This window comes from Perognathus longimembris, chromosome 16 (genome assembly GCF_023159225.1).
Source record: "Perognathus longimembris pacificus isolate PPM17 chromosome 16, ASM2315922v1, whole genome shotgun sequence".
NCBI classification, from domain to species: Eukaryota; Metazoa; Chordata; class Mammalia; order Rodentia; family Heteromyidae; genus Perognathus; species Perognathus longimembris.
Window position 1 is genome coordinate 23,189,381 of NC_063176.1, and position 25,160 is coordinate 23,214,540.

The 25,160-nt window shown below is 38.7% G+C and overlaps 1 protein-coding gene across 1 annotated transcript in view; it reads right to left on the reverse strand.

Annotated features, from left to right (window-relative positions):
* Window positions 1–862: 862 nt before the first annotated feature.
* The window catches only part of Anxa3 (annexin A3), a 55,758-nt gene continuing 31,460 nt past the window's right edge, over window positions 863–25,160 (reverse strand). Inside the window, exons 7-13 of the mRNA XM_048364565.1 lie at window positions 23,517–23,596; window positions 17,351–17,407; window positions 16,886–16,979; window positions 15,237–15,332; window positions 10,428–10,486; window positions 7,341–7,463; window positions 863–1,256 (exon numbers count right to left, since the gene is read on the reverse strand). Of these exons, the coding sequence (XP_048220522.1) occupies window positions 1,194–1,256; window positions 7,341–7,463; window positions 10,428–10,486; window positions 15,237–15,332; window positions 16,886–16,979; window positions 17,351–17,407; window positions 23,517–23,596 (572 nt within the window). The 3' untranslated portion in view covers window positions 863–1,193. The remainder of the gene's footprint in view (window positions 1,257–7,340; window positions 7,464–10,427; window positions 10,487–15,236; window positions 15,333–16,885; window positions 16,980–17,350; window positions 17,408–23,516; window positions 23,597–25,160) is intronic.

A 25,160-nucleotide genomic window follows, 5' to 3' on the forward strand; every position in this document is an offset into this window, starting at 1 on the left:
AATGGGGTTTAGCAACTGCCAACCTCATGGAGCTAATGAATGGTAGAAGGGGACATTAAAAGCATGTGTGGCTGGAAGCCAGTTGCTTATGCCTGTAATCCTAGCTATTCAGGAGGCTGAGAGCTAAGGATCGAAGTTTCCAGCCTGGGCAGGAAAGTCCATGAGACCCTTATCTCCAATTAAACACCAGAAAACCAGAAGTGGTGCTGTGGCTCAAAGTGATAGAGCTCCAGCCTTGAGAGAATAAGCTCAGGGACAGCCCAGGCCCTGAGTTCCAGCCCCACAAGAAGAACAAAGCCTCCATGTATGTCGGATACAATCTCTGTGCTTTATCCCCTCATGCATTTTGGAAATCCCAGCACAAGAAAGATCTTGCTGAATGATCGCAGCAGTGTTGTCAGTGGTCTGTATTGACTAAAAGCTCTGGGCTCACTCATTACTTCTGCAGAATGATTCTTTCTTTTCTGGTCCAGAATAATAACTCCAACTGGAAATGCTTAACTTATATATTTCTCATCAGTTTAAATTTTTCTTATTAGGTCCCATTGTAGGGCAAGGTGCAGATTTGTTTTTTAAGGCATAGTTCTGATGACTTACAGGAAAAGGATGCTTGTCAGGCTTTATACTAAATACCCATTTCTGGGAAAGCAGTATTTAGCATTCAGGCAGTAAATAGATTAGTAGCCCAGCAGATATTTTTTGGATTATGAATAACTTATCTTGCTACCCTCATATCTTGATCATAGGTGACAACCGCTATTAGAACAAACACATATTTTAAAATATCATTAGTCGTTGGTACCAGACAACACAAATGATTGGTAAAGTAAAAAAAAAAAACTAAATAAGTTGACAAATTACATTTAACAAAGGCAACACGTTTTATTATCCGGCTTTACAATTAATGATTAGAACTACATAGATTCTGACTTCCTTGGGGAAATACCATTTCGATTATATTTGCAGATCCTTAATACCATTTAAAAGTTACTTCTACAAACTACTACATTATAAATGAGATGTCCTAAGATAACCAATTTTGTTTTGGTTGTGGCTATAGAAAAATGAAAATTTTGGTTAGGCAAACAAGTCACTATTTTACATCTGCTTGCATGTGTAAGTACTATGAGAAGAAAGCAAACAGCTGTTACAGAAGTTCATCTTAAGCTGGCAAGCCTCAAAGATTTCCTTCTTCACTCGTCATCTCCTCCACAGATCTTTGAGAGAGTGATTTCATAGTCTCCAGAAGTATCTGACTGCAAAGAACAAGAGCAACAGAAAACAACAACGGCATAAATAATGAAAGGAACAAAATGAATCATGGCACTGGTGAAGTGGCCCCATTCCTAGTAGATGATTTTATCAGCGCCTTTCCCCTTCACCAGCCAATAAACAGATCTCAGCTCAGAAAAGATATCATTGTGAGCTTAAGGATTAAGGGACAAAGATACCCATCTGATGTTTGCTATGCAAAAAAGACCAGAGATAAAACTTGGCTTTTATCCTGGATTGTCCAAAATTCTTGCATTATTTTTACTTTATTCAAGGCCACCAGTGGTGGTTTCTCACCACTTAAGTTTCATGTTTGGAACGCTGTCACTGGAGAATGTAGTCATGATAAAGTAAGTCATGAACAAAGATCATTTAGTGAAGAGGTGAAATGTGTGTTCACAGTAAAGCACAACAGGTATTAATATGATGTATATACTATACATATCACATATAGTATATATACAATATATAGTATTATACAATATATAAGTTATAGTACAATATATAGTATATGCACAATATATAGTGCAATATAGTATATATGCATACTATTTATTACATATAATATTATAATATAATAATATATATTACTATGTATAATATATATTATATTACTCTGTTGTATGTTGATGTTAGGTCTTACCCTATTTACAGAGGTAAAACCAAGTCTTTCCCTGACATATCTAATATTCTGTCAAAGTCCTGGCTGTCACCAATGCTACAGCTTTTTATCAAAAGAGCTGGGAAGCAGTGGCTCACACCTATATCCTCAAGACTCTACCCTCACAACATGAAGGACTGAAGGCTAGGCTCAAGTGGCAGAGCACCAGCAGGGGAGCTCAGGACCTGAGTTCAAATCCCAGTATTCTCCCTCCAAATAAAGAAGCTCTCTCAGTCATTTCTGATGAAAGTTGTAAATAATTATTAGGGATTCTACCAATTAGTCAAGAAAGTATATCCAAGTGGCTTACTGGAAGTCTGTATATAAAATTCTGATTTACTGTGGAGACTACACACATATGTGTGAAATCCTTCTTACCTCTAAACCCCTTTGCCTTCTAGTAACACTGTCAATTTATTAGCATTTAAGAAATTCTGGGCTGGGGGAATAGCCTAGTGGCAAGAGTGCCTGCCTCGGATACACGAGGCCCTAGGTTCGATTCCCCAGCACCACATATACAGAAAACGGCCAGAAGCGGCGCTGTGGCTCAAGTGGCAGAGTGCTAGCCTTGAGCGGGAAGAAGCCAGGGACAGTGCTCAGGCCCTGAGTCCAAGGCCCAGGACTGGCCAAAAAAAAAAAAAAAAGAAATTCTGTTTTCACACACACACACAAAGAAGTTAAGGTGACCACCTGGTTCTTTCCTTTCCCTCCCACCATGAGATGTCAGTAAGGCTTAATGCACAACTTTAAACTTTCTTCTCACCCTACATTTTTCTCTCTAGACGATTTTGATCTTGACCCAAGTTCCAATAATGTAATTAACTTTCTGGGTATATTTCATCTTCTGCTGACATCTCCACTTACTTCTTCCAAAGACATCTCCAACTCAACACATGAAAAACAATTCACAGGTTCCTCTCACTCTCCTAAAAGGTGACATTGAAAAAAATCTCATTTGATTATAGGGAGTGGCACAATGGCTTCCCATGTTAGAATCTTGTAGTCCTTCCTAACACAGCTTCCTCACTTCTCACACCAGGAAGCTCTAATTCCGAAATACCATTTGAGCCCTTGTTCTTTCCTGTCTTTGCATGACCATCAGCCCATTCATAGCTACTCCAGTGTGACTACATAAAACACATAGTGACCAGTCTCCTAACCCATTACACTACATCTCTTGCAGCTTCTACCCAATTTTCTTTCCACAGTCACTGGGGTCTTTTTACTGGATCATAACATTATCTGGCTTCAAATTCTCCAGTGGCTTCCTGTTACTACGAAACTCAAGATGAACCTACTTAAACATTACTAAATGATCAATCCCTCTGTCCTCAAATTTTATTATTTTCCTTCTATGAAGAGATTTTCCCATCATTTTCAATTCCTTTTATTGGAATGTTCCTGGTTCCCTGGTTGTGTGGGTAGCACGACCTTTGCCTTGTTAATATCTACTCATTTTCCAGATCAGAATAATGATTCCCTTCATAGAAGCCTTTCCTGGCAGCCACATTCAAGTACTGTGTGATGTTTCACCACACTTCACAGTTGTGGTAGTTTTTTTATATTTATGTGTAATTCCATAATGACAGAAAATGTATCCATCCTTCTTTCCTACCCACTTTAATTGTAATCTTGAGCCTGATGTGCATTTAGTAAAATTTCATATGTCTGTGTGTGCTGGTCCCGGGGCTTGATATCAGGACCTGGGTGCTGTCCCTGAGCATTTTTGCTCAAGACCATCACTCTACCACTTAAGCCAGAGCTCCACTTCTGGCTTGTTTGGTACTTAATTGGGGAAAAAAAAGAACCTCATGGCTTTTCTTCCCAGGCTGGCTTCGAATTGTGGTACTCAGGTCTCGACTTCCTGAGTAGCTATGATTATAGGCAAGAGCCACCCGTGCCTGGCACATTTAATAAAATTTTAAACTGAATGAAATACTAATTCTGATTGCAAAGCTCTTTTTAACCAAATTCATCTTGCTACTTAGATTTTATTTCTCAACATTCCCACTTCTAATCGAGCAAGTGCCTTGTTACCTCTCTTCTTCCTACCTCTGCTTCTAGAGCATTCACCTTTGGGCTCTGTTGGTAAACAGAGACTGGAATCCACAAGAAAACTCAATGTTTTCTGTTGACCTGAAAGGCATACTCAATACTCATTGCTGCAAGAAATATTCCTCACCTAACTGCAAACTTCTTTTCTCTATGCAACTATATTTCTATGCTTACACTGTACTCCACAATCTAGCATTTTATCCATTTATTACTTTTTCTTTATCCCTAACTCATATCTCCACAGAATGAGTTTACTGATGGTAGATAGCTACCATCAGTAAGATTTTTAGTTATTAAATATGTACATAACTTACTGTCCAAAAATCAATTAAATACCAAATGGCAAATTTACATTAATATCTTCTTAGTAAATGAAAAGAAATAGGGGCTGGGAATATGGCCTAGTGGTAAAGTGCTCACCTTGTATACATGAAGCCCTGGGTTCGATTCTTCAGCACCACATATATAGAAAAAAAAAAGCCGGAAGTGGAGCTGTGGCTCAAGAGGTAGAGTGCTAGACTTGAGCAAAAAGAAGCCAGGGACAGTGCTCAGGCCCTGAGTCTATGCCCCAGGACTGACAACAAAAACAAAACAAAGAAATACATATTTAATTTTTACCTCTGTGTTTCCTTCAACCTACCAATCATCACCTAAGAACAATGCAAATAATCAGCTACATGCTTAAGCCATGGGGCAGAGAGAGAGAGAAAAACTCAAAAGCTGGGATGATACACAACAGAACGCTATCTCTGAATTTCAGAAACTTACTCATCTGAAAAGATTCTGTTTGTCAGTAAGGAAAACCTGATGAGATTATCTAATAATGTATGTGAGGTGGTACAAATAAAAAGAATTTATATTATTTCAAATCACAGACTGAACACTTCATTGATGGATTTCTTCTTTTTATCAAACTATAAATAGTTTAAATGTGTTCTAATATAATAGTCTCAATTACCCAGACCATTGCTAGTGTGAGAGCCATAACTTAATTGGATTTTCTGTTTTGCTGAGGGTGGGTTGAAAGTCCGCCTGGTGTGTCAACCTTGTTAGTGACAATTGTTATAAAATGTATGAGTCTGCTTTTCTGCCTTAGTAAAGGCAATGTGGTTAAGGTTATTGAATCTTCCTTTGATGATGGAAACTATTGTAATGTGTCAGGATCAATTCAAACAGAATTGAGAGGGAGCCGCTGAGGAAATGCTCTGTGCTAAGCCCCAGGCAGTTGGCTACTTTTTTTTTTTTCGAGCCAGTTCCAAGGTTCAGCTCATCCAAGCGTCTTTATCTGCAGAGGATGAATGCAAAACCAAAGGCTCAAATCCCAAAGTGACAATTTTGATGAGTAGACCTAGTAAGTGATTGACGTTAATTTGTTTATTCATTGAATAACCCACATTTGTGGACCTTGAGAAATGATTGCTCCCAAGATGGCTGCAGTTTGTCTCTGACGAAAGGTGGCTGTCCTGGATGGAGAAAGAATGGAAGCCGTGCCACCAGCGTGCCCTCTGGGAAGTCGGCCCTGGGCTCCTTCTTTCCTCTGAGCCAGTGAGGTACTGGCAGGGGTGGGGGGCCAGTGCTCTAAAGCTTGGCTGCTACAATGTTTTGGGCAACTTAGACTGCCACTCTCTATCATTCATTTACTGGAAATTTTCATGTGCCTCTGAGAACCAAGATAGGAAAATGAATCCATAGTAGACTGATAACACAGGTCTGGAGCTAGCCCCTTAATTCACCATTTGTTTGCAAGTTGCTATAGCTGTATTGGTACTGAGACTTAAAGTATAGAAGACAAAGAAGCATGATCCCCAAAGAATAACGGGCAAAAGGACATGGAAAGAGATACAACAGAAAAAGAATCACAAATATCATTTAAAACATGGAAATGTAAGAATGTAAGAAAATCACATTGAAGCTAGACGTGGTGCTACACATCTGTAGTTCCAGCACTTGGGAGGCTGAGGCAGGAAAATTGAGAATTTGAGGCCAGCCTGAACTACATCTCAACAAAACCCAACAGCAATAAAAGTGTTATACTGAGACACAATTCCTCACCAATTAGATTGTAAAAACACAAATGGGTTGTTTGTAGATTGAAGACAACTCTCTGCTCAAGGCTCTGAAGGAACAAGGACTCACATCTTATCTCATGAACGTGGAAAATGAAGTTAAGTGGTGATATTTACCAAGATTAAACAAGCATGTATTTGTATCTGTCTCAACAATCCTACATCATTTATCATTTATCAGATATCCTTGTACCTCATGAAATTATAATGTGCACATATATCATGTAACATGTTTATAATAGCAAGAAACATCTGTTGATATCTTTGGTACAAATATACAAATAATGGAATGATGTACAGCCATTAAAAATGAGAAAACTTCCTGTGTACTGAAATGAACTAAAGCAGCAAAAACATATTCTTTGTGCACAAAAAAAGAAGACATTTATTGTTATTACTATGAGGGAGGATCAAACCTAGGGCCTGATGCATATAAGGCAAGCATTCTACCATTGAGCTAAACCCTAGACCAGCAAAAGCAAATCTAAAATATAGATTTTTCCTTTCCTTCCTTGTCACAAGCAGTACACAAATTGTCACAAATACTTCAGTGTAAATGATTGGCAAACAACTTTCACTTGCATTTTACAAATGAAGAAAAGTTCATTAAAAAAAAATCACACCAGGTAATTGAGATGACAGGCATGCATCACTGTGTCCAGCAATTGTTTGACATGGAGTCTCATAAACTTTTGGCCCAGGCTACCCTTGAACTGGGATTTTGTTTTTGTTGTTGTTGTTCTAGTTAGCTTGAATTCAGGGCATCATGTTCTTGCTAGCTTGGCTTTTTCACTCATGGCTGGTGCTCTGTCACTATAGCCACACCTCCACTTCTGGCGTTTTGCTAGTTAATTGGAAATAAGAGTCTCACAGATTTGTCTGCCCCAGCTGGCTTCAAGAGACTATTCTAAAAGAGTTCAGCTTCTGAGTAACTAGGATTACAAGCATGAGTCACTGGCACCTGGCCATAGTCCTCTCAATTTCTGCTTCCCAAGTAGCTAGAATTACAGGAGTGAACCACCACAACCCAGCTTGCTGTAATTATTTTAACTCAGACAACATATAGAAAAGGAGAGAAATCTAAGTCCCTCCCACCCTCTGTATTCCAGGACTGAGGTTTGAACATAGGATCTTCCACCTTTGTTGGCCTTCTTTCTCAGGGCAGGCTCTCCATCACTTGAGCCATACCTTTAACACCATGTGACTTTATGTTTTAAGAGATGAAAAGGAAGGAGGTTGAGTAGAGAAAAACAACGTATGTTTTGCTATTTTAAAAAGAGACTTACTTTGATTGCTGAATATAGGGAATAGCCATAATGCTTCTTGAACTCATGTCGAATGTCTAGAAGGTCAATTTCTGATCTGGAAACCATTATTCGGTTCAGAATAAACTCATCAGTTCCAGCACCCTGGTAAGAAATGCAGGTGATCACACTGGAAAACTCATTGGTCACAGGATGATATATAGACCTTTATTTGTAAGATTAGATAATGGTGCACAAAATATTCAACCACGGTGCTTCTTCCTCATTCATTTCCCATTAGACCCAATCATTTATCTACTCAAAATATACTTTGTTGTGCCCCTACTCTGTGCCAGTATCACATCATATGCTGAATAACAGAGATGAGTTATCCCTAATAAGTTTCCAATTTTGTAAAGGATACAGGCTATTAGGGCTGGAAATATGGCCAAGTGGCAAGAGTGCTTGCCTCGTATACATGAAGCCCTGGGTTCAATTCCTCAGCACCACATATGTAGAAAAGGCCAGAAGTGGCGCTGTGGCTCAAGTGGCAGAATACTAGTCTTGAGCAAAAAGAAGCCAGGGACAGTGCTCAGGCCCGGAGTCCAAGCCCCAGGACTGGGAAAAAAAGCTATTAAAATCATCTGACATATGACAAATATTGAGTATTATGGAAGCATATTATTAGAAGAGCCTAATAAAGGGCAAATATTAGAAAAGGTCTGCCCAAGGAAGTGACATTTACTAGAGGAGCAGTGGCCCACACTTGGAAGGCTATGGCAGAAGGATCTGAGGTACACAGAGAGATCTGGGGTACACAAGGAGATTCTGTCTCCAAAAATCAACCAGGAGAAGGAGAAGTGTTTTCATATAAGGAGGAAAGAAAAACTGTTTCAGTAGAGCACATTGTATGAGTTAAGTTTTAGGACAGGAAAGAATGTGATGCTCAAAGATAAGAGAGCTAGCAAGAGATGTGTCTGGAAAAGCCAGGCCTGGGAAACCATGAAATGTGGTTAACATCAACTCAATATGAATACCTATTATATTTTAAACAGGAGGATGTGGAGATCAGATACATTTGTGGTTTCACTCTACAGTGCAGGGATCAAATTTTGGATTGGAGTAGGATAAGGATAAAGGACAAGACCAGAGTCTTTGAGACCCATTCAGTGGTAAAGAAAGAAAAGATAATGGCAAGTTGAGCCAGAATGGAACTTAAGGATGGAGAAAATGGGAATATTTGAAGGATGCTTATTTAGGATTGTCAAAACAATGTTGCTTCATGGAGCAGGAGAACGTACACAATTCAGCTGAGCAGTTGAGTACATGTTGACGCCATTTATTTATGCATTCCAAAAATGCTTGTTGAATATCTCCTACATTCCAGGAATCACTCTATTTATTACACATATGGTTTAGGGAAGCACAAACCCTATCTCTGACCTCATAGAATTTACATTCAAATAGTAAATTATCCAACTGTTTAATGAGACATAGGAAGAAAAGAAAGCAGGGAAACAGAATAGAGTAGCTGAAAGGGAGCTAGGTGACATACTATAGTTAAGCTGAGGCCTGAATGGATGGATGGGACAGAGTCAGCCATTGGAGGAGGAGAATCCAGGCAAAGAGAACAACTTTAAAGACTGATGTGGGAACCTACTTTGCATACTCAGGGAATGAAAAGACGACCCAGGTGGCTGAGTCACAGTGAATGAGGCTGTGGAAAGCAGGTCAAGGTTGCTATTGGAGCTACCTCCTGAGATGACTGCCTTGGGGGTGGCGCATAGTGAGGAGAGGAGGTGTTCACTTCGCTGGTACAGAGTTTGAACTCAGGGCCTTGTGTTTGCTAAGCAAGTGCTCTGCCACTTGAGCCATTGTTCCTTTTGCTTTTGCTTTTTCAGCATAAATGCAGATTTAATTGGCTTTTCCTCACAAATAGCCTTCTTCATGCTAGCTTTATTGTCATGGTTGGAAAAGACCCTATCTCTGCCTTCAATATACATGTTAAATCTTTTAGTAACATTTGTAATCAAAACCCAAAATGTGTTTACTGATAGAGTAAAATCTGTCAGTATATTGTCTTAAAATGGGAGTTTTCTCCTCGTGAGAGGCTTATCTGGAAAGAACATATGGTGGATTGATAGATAGCTCTATCTCATCTAATTAGACCCCTTCTCTAAACTTGATTCTGCCTCTCTGTTAGCTTTGGTCATGTCTGAAGACCAGTCCTACCATGGATTTCCCTGTCCTGGGCTTTAGTCACATACTGGACTGTTCTAGGCTATTTATTTCATTGTTTCTCAGATTTCTTACTCTTTATTCTTTTAAAAAAATTTTTATTTTATAATTGGTTTCTCAGATGGTTTATTTTCCAGTCCAGCCTTAATCTGTGATCTATCTATATCAGCCTTCTGTTGTACTTGCAGTTATGAACCATCGCATCCATCTCTGAAGATACATATGGAACTCCAGGAAATTCCCTGTAAGAAAGTGTCTCCCTGAGATAGGCCTTGTTCTGGGATCTGGAGACAGACAAGAACTCCACTCATGAAGCTCCCGGGTCTAATAGACAGATGGGGGAAAACACAAGGTTTCAATATCCTATAAAGGTTTCTGACTCAGCCTGGTTTATTTCCAGGAAAACTTCTTGAGAGGCCCTCAATAGCAGGGGTTAACTTTGATAGCATTCTAAAACAAGTTCTACTGTCCATTCTCCTGCTAAGTAAGGGAAAGCATTATACAGACAATTCACTGTGGCTAATCCCTATGTTGACTGGAGTCAACAACCTACCAAGCAAATTACCAGATTAATTAACTACAAAAAAAGAATTTATCAGAATGGAAAAGAAATATGACACCATCAAAACTAAGCAATGTTTTATTGTGCCAGTTCTGAGGCTTGAACTCTGGGCTCCTGGCATTCTCTCGTAGCTTTTTTGCCCATGGCTGTCTCTACCACTTGAGCCATACCTCCCTTTCCAGCTTTTTGCTGGTTAATTGAAGATGAGAATTTCATAGATTTTTCTTTCAGTCTAGCTTTGAACATCCATCCTGAGTAGTTAGGTTTTTCAAGCATAAGCAATTCTCCTTGAAGAATGATGGGAATGCATACAAAATTTGCAGACCAACCTTCAAAGACTGATACAGTCTTTCAGCTAAAAAGGCAGGCGTGTTCCTCGCACAACGAACTGTCATAAAGTAAAATAAAAAGTAATTATTATTAGCTTCATTTAATAGAAATTGGGTTAGGCAATAGTAATTGGTTTGTGTTTTTTTTTAAAAAAAATAGATCCTTTGGACTGGTATACCACTCCACCCACGCCCAGTGACTGGCTTTTATTCAGAATGAAAGGAAGGCTACTTAACCTGAATTTCAAAGCCTTATAATGTCATATTTGCACAAAACTCTAGCATGGTAATTATCTTCAGCCATGGAGGGAGGAAAATTACCTGCCAAAGAAACTCCCACAATGTCTGACTCATCACTGTATTGCAGGCACCTACACTTACATGGAGAATTCCCTAGGGTGCCCCATTGCTCAACTTATATCATCTTTAGCTACTGATGAAGAACTCCGACCTAGCAACTGCAGAGATGGGGTTCCAAATAATTCATTAGTGAGAAGGAGAACTGGAGTTCCATTTAAAAACCTTTTTTTTTTTTTTGCCCCATGGAAAGATTTTCTTTTCAAATGACTGGATGACACTGTATAAACAGTTACTGTTAGAATAACTGTATTAGAAGTAGAGCCTATAACTTAAATGCAGTCATGGAAAAGAAATCGACAAGTCTTTATTTTGACCTAGCAAGTAAAGCAGAACTAAAACCAGAAAAAGGAAACTGACAAAAATGAGTAAATGAATTATCCTTGAAATAAAATGAAAATAGGAAAAGTATGTAGGAAACAAACCTATTTACTGCAACACCATTATTTTTGTAATCTTAAATCTGATTTGTAGGTGAGAATCTGACCAAAAGGGAATGAATTTTATAATGAATTTTGGAACTCAGAACAAGACTAGATGTTTCTCACCAAGAGTTAAGAACTTCCTCAAGCAAAGTGAGAGATTTGGTATGTATGTGATTTAAGGGACTACTAGATGTGAAGTTGTTTGGCAAATAAAATAAACCATTTGAATTGGTACTCCCTAAATTTTCTCAAGTCCATGTTTAAAAAGCCTTAATATCGCCACACTATCAATAGCCACAATAGAGAAACAGCCCAGATACCCCACAGTAGATGAGTGGATCCCAAAAACTGCGGTACCTATACACAATGGAATCTTGCACAGCCATTAGAAAGAATAAAATAATGTTATTTTCAGAGAAATAGGTGGACTAGAACACATCATGTTAAGTGAGACAAGTCAAGCTCAGAGAGACAAATGGCCCACATTCTCTTTGATATGTAGAAATTAGAACTAAAATACACTGGGATATGATAAATTATACAGATACTCACACGCAGTGAGACCAAAAGAGAATAATCTTAGCAGAGAGACACAAAGGCATAATGCTTAAGTGCCTCTTCATGTTTATATAAAAAAAATGTACTGAAATGAACTCCAAGATATGGAAATGAGAGACATCTTTTTATTTATTGTGTCATTACTGGGGCTTGAACCTATGTACTATCCCTTAGAATTTTCACTCAAGGCTGACAATCTACCACTTGAGCCACAGTTCCATTCACAACTTTTTTTTTTTCTGATTGCTTAGTTCCACTTCCAGCTTTTTTTGGTGGTTGCTTGGGCTGGCTTTGAACCATGATTCTCACATCTCAGCCACCTGAGTAAACAGGGTTACAGGCATGAGCCATTGGCACCTAGCTCAACCCTTTCTTTTTCTGATCCATTCTCTCCCTTTAACTTGCCCTTTGCTCCATGTTCTTAAGCACACTGTTCTTCCTGTCTGCTAGTGTCGGAAGTGGCAGGATAGCATCAGGATAAGGCAGTTTGCTTTAGTACACAATCTCAGGGGCAGTAAAACTTGAGCAATCCAGTAGAGTTCACAATTGCCTATTACCTACCCCTCTTCACTATCCTAACCAAAGTTCACTCAGCTCTCTTCCTATTGGCCTCTGAACTCTGGCTTGTCCCTCATCCACAGAAGCACTAAAATGTGTCCCCTTCTCAGCTTATCCTTAAAATCCAGCTACCCACAACGAGCTACCTGTCATTTCAAAGCCCAGTAACCAGGCCTTCCCTTTCTTCTGTTCACTTTCCCCTGAAAAGTTTCTTCCTAAACAAGGAAGATTTGCTGTTTGGATGTTCAGATTAGCACTTTGTTAAGATCCCACTGTAAGAGTTTTTTTTGAATAAAGCATCTCATCTTCATGTGGATTTGGTTGTATCTCTTAGTAGATTCCTATTATCTAATTCTAAGATGATAGAGCTCAGAATTTTTTATGTCAAAACTATGTGCTAAAAATAACTATGTGTTAAAATATTACACTACAGTCCTCGTATATGAACTATCTAGAAGAGATAAATTTATACAGCCAGAAAATAGATCAGTAGCTGCTGGTGTCTGGATGGTAGATAGGAATGGGGACCTGTTAGTGGATTTCTTTGGAGGCTAATGAAAATATCCCGAACTTAGATAGTGATAGTGACTGCAAAACCCTGTAAAAATATTAAAATGCAATGAATTGCACAATTTTAATGGGTAGATTTTATTGCATGTGAGATACATCTTAGTGAAGACATTTTTGCCTTTGTTTTGTACATGCTAGGCAAGATCTCTACCTAAATGACACCCTCAACCCTTCAGTGAAGTTTTTTTTGTAACTGGTTTATTCTAATGGTAGACTAAAATAGACAATGAAATTGTGACAGTTTGAACATCAGTTGAATGATAAGTTGAAAGATTTTTTAATTATAAAATAAATTACATTTTAGCCCAAATTTAATGCACAATTAGAGGTATGCTTTTGAGAATATTTCTTAGCTTGCTGCTATAGTTTGGATGTGAAATGTCCCTCCCAGTCCCATGTGTTAAATGCTTGGTTCCATGTACCAAAGTGGTAGAACCTTTAAGAGTTTGGGCCAAGTTGGAAGGAGTTAGGTAACAAGGAGTGTGCAGTTGAAAGGGATATTGAAATCTGACTCCTTCCTGTCTCTGTCTTTGTTTCCTGGCTGCCATGAGATGAGAAGCCCAGTGCTCCCACCATGATCTACAAGGCTGCTCCAGCCTGGAGCAACCTGGCCAAGCAACCATGAACTGCAATCTCTGACACTGTGAGACAAAATGAGCCTTTCCTCCTTTTAAACTGAGTATCTCAGGTGTTTTGTCATAGTGACAGAAAGTTGACTCTCAATGAGTAAGTAATATTTTGCACATATCAACGAAGTTTTTTATATATTGTAGTTCAGCAAAAGCAGACAAAGCTCTACATTAATACAAAGATTAGCATTATGAAACAGAAAAAAATAGAACCAGCTACATCACCACTTCTGGAACATTATCAGGATTATTTATAGACTGATCTTAATTCCATTTTTTAAATTGAAAACATTGGTTTTTTTCCTTTTATGGGATTTTTTTAAGCAATTCAAAAATCTCTGTGTCTCTCTCCCCCCACTCTATGCCCAGCCTTTGGATAACAAGACTTATTCTTGGCACTGAAGAGAGTGTCAGAAGTGAAATTACATTATATGGAAGAAGCCCTTAAATAGGGCCAACCATTTAGACGGCACTTGTTCCCTGGTATAGTTTTTTTTTTTGTTTTGTTTTTTTTTCCATTTACTTTAAAATACTTAGCACTGACTGTAACTCCATCTGTATATATACCACATCACACTAGAGTGGTTAGTTAAAATTACAGATGATGGAGCCCACCGGCCTGAGTTAGAAGCCCATCTCTTCATGTGCTTCCTTGGTAACCTGAGGAAGTCTCTTCATTTCCCTGGGAGTCAGGTTTACCATACTTACAAGGGTGATGATGCCAGTAGCTAGTACACAGGATTTTCAAAGGGCTTAAACCACTTCTATTGGCAAGGAGTTCAGTACCATGCCCAGCGCATACTAGGTAAGCAATTTCAAAATAAAATATGTGGTGCCCTAGTTAATAGTTAACCTCCAGGGGTGGGACTAACTTTCAGGGATGAGTGAATGGGGGTGGGAGGGTTGGGGGGAGCTCCACTCCAGAACAGGCTTCCTCTGGAATCAGCTACCTTTATCTTATGGAAGGTGCTACAAACGACTGGAATGGATATTAGAAATGACTTCTCATTAGTGGAACAAGTTGTATAGGAGTCCAGGATTTCATCCCTGAATACCTGCAATTAGAGCAGTCCAACATTCTGAACAGTCTTGTGTCTGGAACCTAACAGGAACCTAACAGATTTTTGTTGCCTAACTGTTGACAAAAAAGGTCAAGAATGCTCTCTGTGAGTAAGTCCACTTCCTTTGAATTCATCTTTTTTTGTAAGGAATTCTCCTTGTGCCTAAAAAGACAGGCTGCTGAGACCTCACTACTTGTACAATAGTATTTTTGACAGTTTATGAATGGACATGTCTGGATAGAAATGGATTCAGCCTGAAACATCTTTTGTTTTGTTTTGTTTTTTACATGCCCCTGGCTCTCTCAGCCAAGGAGGATGAGACCTGCATCTCTAATGGCAGCCACTGACATCTTCCAGAAATAACCAGATAGGAAGGAATACCAAATTGGCTTAGGAATCAGATTTCAACAAGAATAAGAATGCCAGTAAAAATGTAATATCTAGGCTCTCAAGGACTCTATGATCTAAACATGGTAACAAGCCAAATACAGATTTAAGAGGCAAAGCTAGAGGTAGAAAGATAACTTCTTCATAGAACACTTAACTGTATCTGTTGGACCATGAACTGTGTTGGGGGATGGAGGAGCTCACCTTGACATTGAGCTAAAAGATGTGCAAAGTAGCCCCACTTATTAGCATTTAAGAGCTTACCTATGGCCAGCAGTAAGTCTTCAAAATGCCCAGATAATTCTCCTTTGATGCTGTCTTCAATGTCCTTCTGGCTAATATTTCTGTATTCATCAAATGCTAAAAAGCAGCATCACAAAAATATTCAAAGCATCCCAGTTGACCCCACTTGAATATTTTTTCATGTCTTTTTAAAAATTTGAGATATGGCAGATGAATTAGCAAACTCAAAAATTCCTCTAAACTATCCAAATTTAAGCCCAATAAAACCTGAACTTCAAAGACTACTGTCTCCAATGATCTTTCTTTGCTTCTCCAAGACATAGGCATTTAAAATAACATGAAAGCTTAAGTGATAAATAATTTATCTAGTAAGATGGCCTATTAAAAGAAGTCTTAGTACCTGAGACACTGTGGTCCTTTATCAAAATGTCTGCTAAAAAAATCTTAATTATGAGGATTTTTGGTGCTCAGATGATCACTCCTTAAGCCAGTATGGTCTCACAGTTAATCTCAGTCTACCTCACATCTTCCAGAAGAGATTTGAATATTTTTGTGTGTGTGTGTGTCTGCACTGGGGTTTGAGCTCAGGGCTTGAGCGCTATCCTTAGCTTTTTCACTCAAGGTTGGTGTTCTACCACTTAGCCACAGCTCGATTTCAGCTTCCTTGGTGGTTAATTGGAGATAAATCTGTGAGACTTCCCTTCCCTGGTGGCTTCAAAGTGTAATCATCGGCTCTCAGCCTTCTCAATAGCTAGGATTACAGGCATGAGCACAGGATCAGCTCCTGAGAACCTCTTGTCAGTATTTACCCCAAGAAAAACCTGAACATATGTTACTATGTAAGCTAAGGGAAATTTTCATAAGTTCAGTAATTTTTTTCTTAAGTAAATTTTTGGGAAAAACGATACTTTGTGAAGAAATCTGGGATTATTTGATCTTTTTCAAACCAAGATATTAATAAAGCAACTGCAATATATTACCATTATTTTATAAAAATCAATTAATGCCACAATTAAGGAAAGAGCACTGTGGAATTAAAGTCATAGTAATATCTTTGTTTTCTCACTTTCTCGTCAGCTCATCTTAAAGATACTCATGCATTGTGGTTGTTTTCTAGTCAGCACCTGAGCCAGTCAGCTGTTACAGGCTACTGGGTGGAGTTGCTTCCAAGCTGGCTCTGAGTGAGGCATGCGTGACAGGGTAGATAATTAGCAGTTGATCTGACAAAATATAGCTAGGCTTCCCCATTTGCCCATTTACTTTCATATCAGAAAAAGCTAACCACCAATCAACATTAATCAACCAGTGGCTGGAAAGTGGCTAACTAGGAAGTGGTAGGGTGGAAACAGTAGTGCTAGTTTTGCACAGGAGTAGGCTTTTCTGCTCTCTCCCTGCTCCTTCTGTCCTTCCTGCTGTCTCTCCTTCCTCCTGTCTCCCTCCCTGTTTACTACCTGTACTCACTAGGCAATCCATGCAGGCCTTAGGGGAAAGCAAGAGAGTGGTAAGTATTGCTGGAGTTAGAACACCCCTTCCCCGTGTGGTTTCCTGAAGTACTGCTACATAAATGGAACAGACTTTAGAATCTTTAACTTCATTTTCCTGAACTCTAGATAGGAAACCCAAGAACACTTGAAAAAGCATCATAAAAACAGAAGGATCTAAGTCCATACTTAGTTTTAGTTGAGGAAAGCTCCTTAAACACAGGATCTCGGTGAATTTATCTTCATCTGTACCCCATTTGTTCTCGCCAGCATTATAGAGGATCTATGCACAGGAGAAAGGCAAGAAGTGTTACTGCACACCACAGACATAATTCTTTTTCTTTTTGAGGGGCAGAATGAAAAGAGTTGGAGCTTTTTTTTAGAGATCAGGGTGACGATGTGTTGTCTGCATCTCTCACTTGGAGTAGACCCCAAATCTGAAGGCTGGGGCGGCAGGAGCCAGGGGAATGTACACCATCCCTGAAGACTCAGAGGCAGGGACTGGGTGAGAACCTAGCTCCAGGCTTCTGCCTCAAAACAGGGAAGGAGATGACAGCCCTACATGGTGCTATCTTGCTCCCTTTCTACAGAAATGCCAAGGCCATGAAGTCGGAGGATAGTTAAAGGAGAAGTCTCCCTTGTTCACTTACTGACCTGGGCATCTTTTTTGGCTAGATGTTCATCCACATTGTGACTTTCATCTCTTCTTCCCTAAACAGGGACGATAACAACAAGGTCATTATTTTTTAGCACAGATAGTTATCTAATTCTCAACCCTCTATCCAGCAGTATGCCCCGATTTTTTTCTAGTAGAAGTTATGTGGCAGAGAAAAGCTCCCATTCTGGCTCTGCCATTAACTAGTCATGACATCTGTACTAAATCACAAAATCTTTTGGACTTAAGTCTTCTCTGAAAAACCCAAAGGAATTAAAATGAAAAGACAAGCCACAGCCTGAGGAAATATTTTTAAGACATTTCTGGTAAAGCACTTCTAACCAAAATCAGTCAAGAATTCTTAAAGCTCAATATGGTAACCACCTACTTAAAAACTGAATAAAAGGTCTGAGTAGATAGCTCACCAAAGAAGATGTACAGACATCAAGAAAGCACATAAATAGACATTTAAGATCATGTGTCATTAGAGAATTATGAAATTCACAAATAAGATAGCACTCCATATCTAGTAGGATGTATACATAAAAACTTGCACATGGCCGAGTGCTGGTGGCTCATACCTATAGTCCTAACTACTCAGGAGGCTTGTGGTTTGAGGTTCAAAGCCAGCTGAGGCAGAAAAGCCTGCGAGACTCTCATCTCCAATTAAACAGCAAAAAGGTGAAAATGGGGGTATAGCCAAAATGGCAGAGCATCATCCTTGAGTGAAAAACCCACATGTGAGTTCAAGGCCCTGGTTCAAGCCCTAGGACGGGCACAAAAATAGACAAATAAATACACCTTGCACATAAACATTTTAGAGAAGTTTTAGTCCTAACTGTCCTAAATTGGGAGCAATCAAGATCCCTTAGGAAAGATCCCTTGGCAAAGTAGCAAGATACAAAATCAATCCACAAAAGTCAGCAGCTTTTCTGTACACCAGCAATGTACAAGCAGAAAAGGAAATTACGGAAATAATACCATTTACAATAGCTAAAAAAAAGAGTAAATTACCTAGGGATCAACCTAATTAAAGACGTGAAGGACCTATTTAATGAGAACTATAAAAATCTAAAAAGGGAAATCAAAGAAGACACAAGGAGATGGAAAGACCTCCCATGCTCATGGGTAGGCAGAATCAATATAGTGAAAATGGCCATATTGCCCAAATTGTTATACAAATTCAATGCAATCCCCATCAAGATCCCAGCTACATTCTTCACTGAAATAGAGAAAGCAACCCATAAATTCATATGGAACAGCAAAAGACCTAGAATAGCCAAAGCAATTCTAGGCAAAAAAAGCAGTGCAGGAGGTATCACAATACCAGACTTCAAGCTCTATTATAGAGCCATCATAACAAAAACAGCCTGGTATTGGTATAAAAACAGACCGGAAGACCAATGGAATAGAATAGAAGACCCAGAAATAAAACCGCACTCTTACCAATGGAATAGAATAGAAGACCCAGAAATAAAACCGCACTCTTAGAGTCAGCTGATATTCGACAAAGGAGCTAAAGACATACAATGGAAAAAACATAGCCTCTTCAACTACTGGTGCTGGGAAAACTGGGCAGCCATATGTAGAAAACTCAAAGTAGACCCTAGCCTATCACCATGCACCAAGATCAATTCAAAATGGATCAAGGACCTCAATATCAGACCTGGATCCTTGAAACTACTGAAGGACAGAGTAGGAAAGATGCTAGAACTTATAGGCACAGGAAGGAACTTTCTGAATAGAGTCCCAGGGGCACAACGGATAGGGGAGAGACTCGACAAATGGGACGACTACAAAATAAAAAGTTTCTGCACAGCTACAGACATAGCCACCAAAACAGAAAGACAGCCAGCCATATGGGAAAGGATCTTTACCAGCACAGCAACAGACAAAGGCCTAATATCCATCATCTACAGAGAACTCAAAAAATTAACCTCCTCCAAGCCCAGTAAACCAATTAGGAAATGGGCAAAGGAGCTAAAGAGAGACTTCACAAGAGAAGAGATAAAAATGGCAAAGAAACATATGAGGAAATGTTCAACATGCCTGGCAGTAAAGGAAATGCAAATAAAAACAACCCTGAGATATCACCTCACTCCAATTAGAATGGCCTACACTCTGAACTCAGGCAAAAACAAATGCTGGAGGGGGTGCGGGGAAAGAGGAGCCCTTCTCCATTGTTGGTGGGAGTGCAAATTAGTACAACCACTTTGGAGAACAGTATGGAGGTTCCTCAAAAAGCTCAACATAGACCTACCCTATGACCCAGCCATACCACTTCTAGGCATCTATCCTGAACAACAGGTCTCAAGATATCAAAAAGGCATCTGCACTTCCATGTTTATTGCTGCACAATTCACAATAGCCAAAATATGGAAACAACCCAGATGCCCCTCTACAGATGAATGGATCCAAAAAATATGGTACCTATACACAATGGAATACTACATAGCGATTGGAAATGGTGAAATATTGGTATTCACAGGGAAATGGTCAGAACTTGAAAAAATAATGTTGAGCGAGACAAGCCTAGAACACAGAAAACAAAGGGGCATGATCTCCTTGATATATGACTGTTAAGGTCAGGGGAGGGGGAGACAGTAGAGATCAGGTCTGTGAAACAAAAAACTCCTTGTCAAATGGTATTTCCCACAGGTTTGGGTCAGCCACCTTACATTATGTAACTAAAACCAAACAACTACTCAACATATAAAGGTCAAAAATAGACCTCTCAGTGGACCACAATAGCTCAAAAGCCATATATGTATAATCATAGAAGACAAGGATAAGCAAACTCTATTGTTGACATTATATTTAAAGTCCTAGGTGAATTTCCTTTGGCGTATACTACGTGGCTACTGTATATGTTTTTGGTACACTGCGTATTGTATATATGTCTACCTGATCTAGGGAAGGGAAAAAAAAACAGGGTGTAAGATATCACAGGAAATGTACACACTGCCCTATTATGTAACTGTACCCCTTTTGCACAACACCTTGTCAAAAAATTAATTAATAAATAAAATTTTAAAAAATCTGAGAGGCTCTTATCTCCAATTAACCAGCAAAAAGCTGGGAGTGGAGATGTGGCTCAAGTGGTAGAATAGTAGCCTTGAGCCAAAAATTCAAGTAAGAACATTAGATTCTGAATTCAATCCTTAGCACCAAGTCCCACACACACACTCACACACACTCTTATTTAAAAAAAATCCCTTGGATGAAACAAATATTTCATCTAATGAAATATTATGTGAGGATAAAAAGTGATAAACTGTGTAGCTATAGAATAATATAGCAGAAACTTAAGGGCATCTTGTTAAGTGAACACAACTGGTCTGAAAATTATAGAACATTGTAGAAAAGGCAGAAGTATAGAGACAGTGAAACGATCAGTGGTATCCTAGGGAGAAGAAAAGGAAGGTGTGAGCAGAGCACAGACTTAAATTTCTCAAAACTTACACGACTGTACCACACAGAGTGAATGCCCCTGTAAACTACAGACTAGTGCATGTATGTATTCAGCAACTGTAACAAATATATCCCACTAATGCACACTATTATCTCATATTCCACTGATGCACACTATTATTTCATGTTACAGAGAGAAGAATGCCTGAATTACTTTGAAGTGAACAAAATATTTGGCTACAATGTTTCAAAGTGGATTTACTCCTACTTTCCTATGTTAAATTCTTATATGCCTCTTTGACCTCAGTTACTGTTAGTTTGCTTTCTTTGAATTCTTTCGCTTTTTAAAAAGAAAATTCTTATTAATGTATATTAATTGTGCAAGGTAATTGCGATGACTTCTGACATTGTGGGTTCTGCTCCATTAATACAAGTGTTGATTATCATCAGCCTTAATAATAATGATCCACTCCACCATGTAGCTTTGGCTTTTATCAGTATTTTAGTTTCACTGATATGAAAATGATTGCTTATGGTTAAAGTAACTCAGTGGATACAGAATGCTAGGAGGCAGCATATGAGTCCAGCCCTGGTTTTTTGTTTTGTTTTGTTTTCTATTTTTTTATTGTCAAACTGATGTACAGAGAGGTTACAGTTTCATATGTTAGGCATTGGATACATTTCTTGTATTGTTTGTTACCTCCTCCTTCATTCCCTCCTCTCCACTCCCCCTTTCCCTCTCCTCCCATGAGTTGTTCACTTGGTTTACCCAAACAGTTTTGCAAGTATTGCTTTTGTAGTCATTTGTCTTTTTATCCTGTGTCTCTCGATTTTGGTATTCCCTTTCACTTTTCTAGTTCTAATACCGGTATGCACAGTTTCCAATGTACTCAGATAAGACACAGTGATAGTGCAGTTACAACCACAGGAAGGGGATACAAGAGGATCATCAACAATAGAAGCTATGGTTTCACATGGCATGTTGAAAGTAATTACAACAGTGATATAACACTCGTTTCCATAACATGGGGTTTATTTCACTTAGTAGCATCTTATGTGTTCATAAGGGTATAGCTATTGGGCTCTTGTGATCCTCTGCTGTGACTTGCCTAAACCTGTGCTAATTATTCCCTATGAGGGAGATGATAGACTCCATGTTTCTTTGGGCCTGGCTCACTTCACTTAGTATAATTTTTTCCAAGTCCTTCCATTTCCTTACAAATGGGGCAATGCCATTCTTTCTGATAGAGGCATAAAATTCCATTGTGTATATGTACCACATTTTCCTGATCCATTCGTCTACTGAGGGGCATCTGGGTTGGTTCCATATTTTAGTTATGACAAATTGTGCTATGATGAACATTGTTGTGCTGGTGGCTTTAGTGTGTTCTTGTTTGTGGTCTTATGGATAGATGCCCAAAAGTGGAGCTGCTGGGTCATAGGGGAGCTCTATGGTTAGCCTTCTGAGGACTCTCCATACTGCTTTCCAGAATGACTGAACCATTGTTTTGTTTTCTAAAACCCTTCCTAGGAGCCATGCTCTCTTCTGCCACCTATGGGTAGGTGAGCTGCTGTGAATCTCCGTGTGCATACACAATGACTGGAAATCAGAGAGCATGTCTACAGCAATGCTTTATGAATTTGGATTTATAGGTTCAACTTCATAAATCTATGACCATTTAAAACAACTGAAATCATAATTAGGATGACTTATTTCCACCTGGCATAACACCTGACTTGGATGAGTGCTGTTTCCAAAGGTCAGGGTGAAACCGTTACTGGGATTTTCTCACACATTAGAAGCTGTGTAAATCAGCTGGGAAAAGTCAGTGACATATAGAATTAATCACTTCCTCTCTTACATATATATGTGAATGCATATCTCTTCCTTTACCTTATCTAATTCATGTGCTTTCTAAATAAAGCAAACAAGGAGTGCCCTCATCTGGCTACACAGCTTTTGCAAGGAGGCAAAACTAAAGCTTATTTCACTTCCCCTCTGTCTCCTCTTTACTCCTTCTCTTCCTTTTTTCCCTCTCTCTGTCCATTATTCCGCCCCCCCCCCCTTTTTTTTGCCAGTCTTGAGGCTTGGACTCAGGACCTGAGCACTATTCCTGTTTTTTGTTTTTTTTTTTTTTTTTGCTCAAGGCTAGAACTCTACCTCTTGAGCCACAGCACCAGTTCTGGCTTTTTTCTGTTTATATGATGCTGAGAAATCGAACCCAGGGTTTCATGTATGCTAGGCAAGCACTCTATCACATTCCCAGGCCCCTTGTGTTTGCTAATTTTGAATGATAGTCATTTTTCATTTTAACACCCATCTCTGAAAAAAAGTGTTATGTATCATACTTCCTGCTTACTTAAAAAAAATAAAAATCCCTTCAAGTCCAGAAGAAAATAAATATGTTCCAGAAATGGAGACACTTATGATGAAAGTGAACAAATAATTATCTTACCTCGGATTATCAGAATTCTTCCAATGTATTATGAAAACTAATTTTAAAAACTTCTAATCCAGATTTTCTTTTTTGTTAAATCACTATGTCTGCTTTTATTATCTTCATTAAACATGTCACTTATGGTAGCATTTAAGTAAACATGTCACTTATGGTAGCATTACAGTTTAACATAAACAAGTCACTTTATAAGAAAATATACTATCTCATGTCTCAGCTTATGTCTTTAAGCTCTGTAAAAAATTATTACTGAGCATGCAACTTATTAGGAAATTAAACATAAAAGATAAGACCTTACATCTGCCAAAGTCAACAGCGCTTTCCGGAAGTCGCCAGATGTCTCAGAACTAATGTCATCTCCAAGACTCTTCTTATATACTGAAACCAAAGAAGCACAAAATTAAGCCTTGGCAAATGAAAACATATTATTTCAAAAGAGAGTAAAGGTTAAATGCCAACACTAGCAAACAATGAGGGAGTGATAAACAGACCTTGCCCTTTTATTTAACTCTCAGGTGTTCCACTATGAAGAGATGGAAACAATCTTCTGCAGCGATTCCTGTGCTGTGCACTGTGGTTGATGCAAAGAATGGGAAGACTGCCACTCTGGATGGAAGCATGATTCATTTCATCTGACAACTGCTAAGTGGTGGGCAACCTGCTAGTCTGCCTTCCAGTTTCCATTATTTCTTTCTTTTATCTTAACAGAACCCAAACCTTTAGGAAAACATAATGCAAACAAACTATAAACTACATTCTCATCTCTCCTCTTAGCAAGGCACAGCTTCACTATTAGTTCTTCACAGTGAAACATAACCAGGCATGTGTGACTTGGCTAGAAAATCTCCTTAAAGCAATGAAGGGGACTGTGCCCCTTTTAGTAATTCCTTGATTCTACTGTCTTGTGAACTGAGACCTGAAGCACCAGTTATGAAGGCAGCCACCTCTGACTCTGAAAGAAGGGTTATATCTCAGCAATGGCACAAAAGAAAAGTGTCACCAGGCAGAGAGCTAAGTTCCTGAAAGTCTTGAGGATTTCCTACCTACAAAGTACTGCCCAGCTCCAGACTTTTTTCTACATATAATTGAAGTAAGCCTCTACTTTAAGTAAGTCACTGTTTTTTCTACATTATTAAACTAAACTTAATAACTACTTAATGCTTTCAAACTGTCAAATCCTTAAACATACTATATTTCCTTAATTAGTGCTATACATTTACACATTTTCATACAGAATAGTTATAATCCTTTTTCATAGATTGTGATGTACAGTGTCCTATTTCATTTCCTTTCATTTGTGGTGCTGGGGATGCCAGGCAAGAACTGTACTCCAAAGCTATACTCTAGTTCCTGCCCACCAGTTGTGAATCTATTCTGCTTCACCTGAGGAGCAGTGATGTCCCTGTAGCCACTGTCATAGGCATAAGTGATCATTTGAACTCAGCACCATTCTCAAAACCTCCATGTAAGTTAACTATGCAAGTGCTCATTCTTTTAAATCAAAGAAAGTCAGTTATGGACAGTGATATGAGATTATCCACTTGCTCCTACCGGGTAGAATGAAGACCATGACTCCCAACTTGATATCTCACACGTTCACTTATTAGCTGGCACTTTACATCTGAGCCACACCTTCAAACTAAGCCTCTTTTTAAATGAAATTCGTAATTTTTCATAGAAATTCATATAAGTAAAATTGACTACAAGTATAATTACTTATCTTAATAATGGCATTTGAACAGCAACAGTCATAATATTGTCTTTCTCACTCCCATTAGAAAAAACATTTTAAAACACCAAGACAAAGAATAAAGCTACCTTTTAAAAATTTTTAGAATTTGGGAAAGTATTATGCTATTTTAGAATTATGCAGCTTCCCTAGCATCTCTTCACTTCAGATATTTTGCAGAATATTCGACTAATAAAATGCAAATTAAAAGGG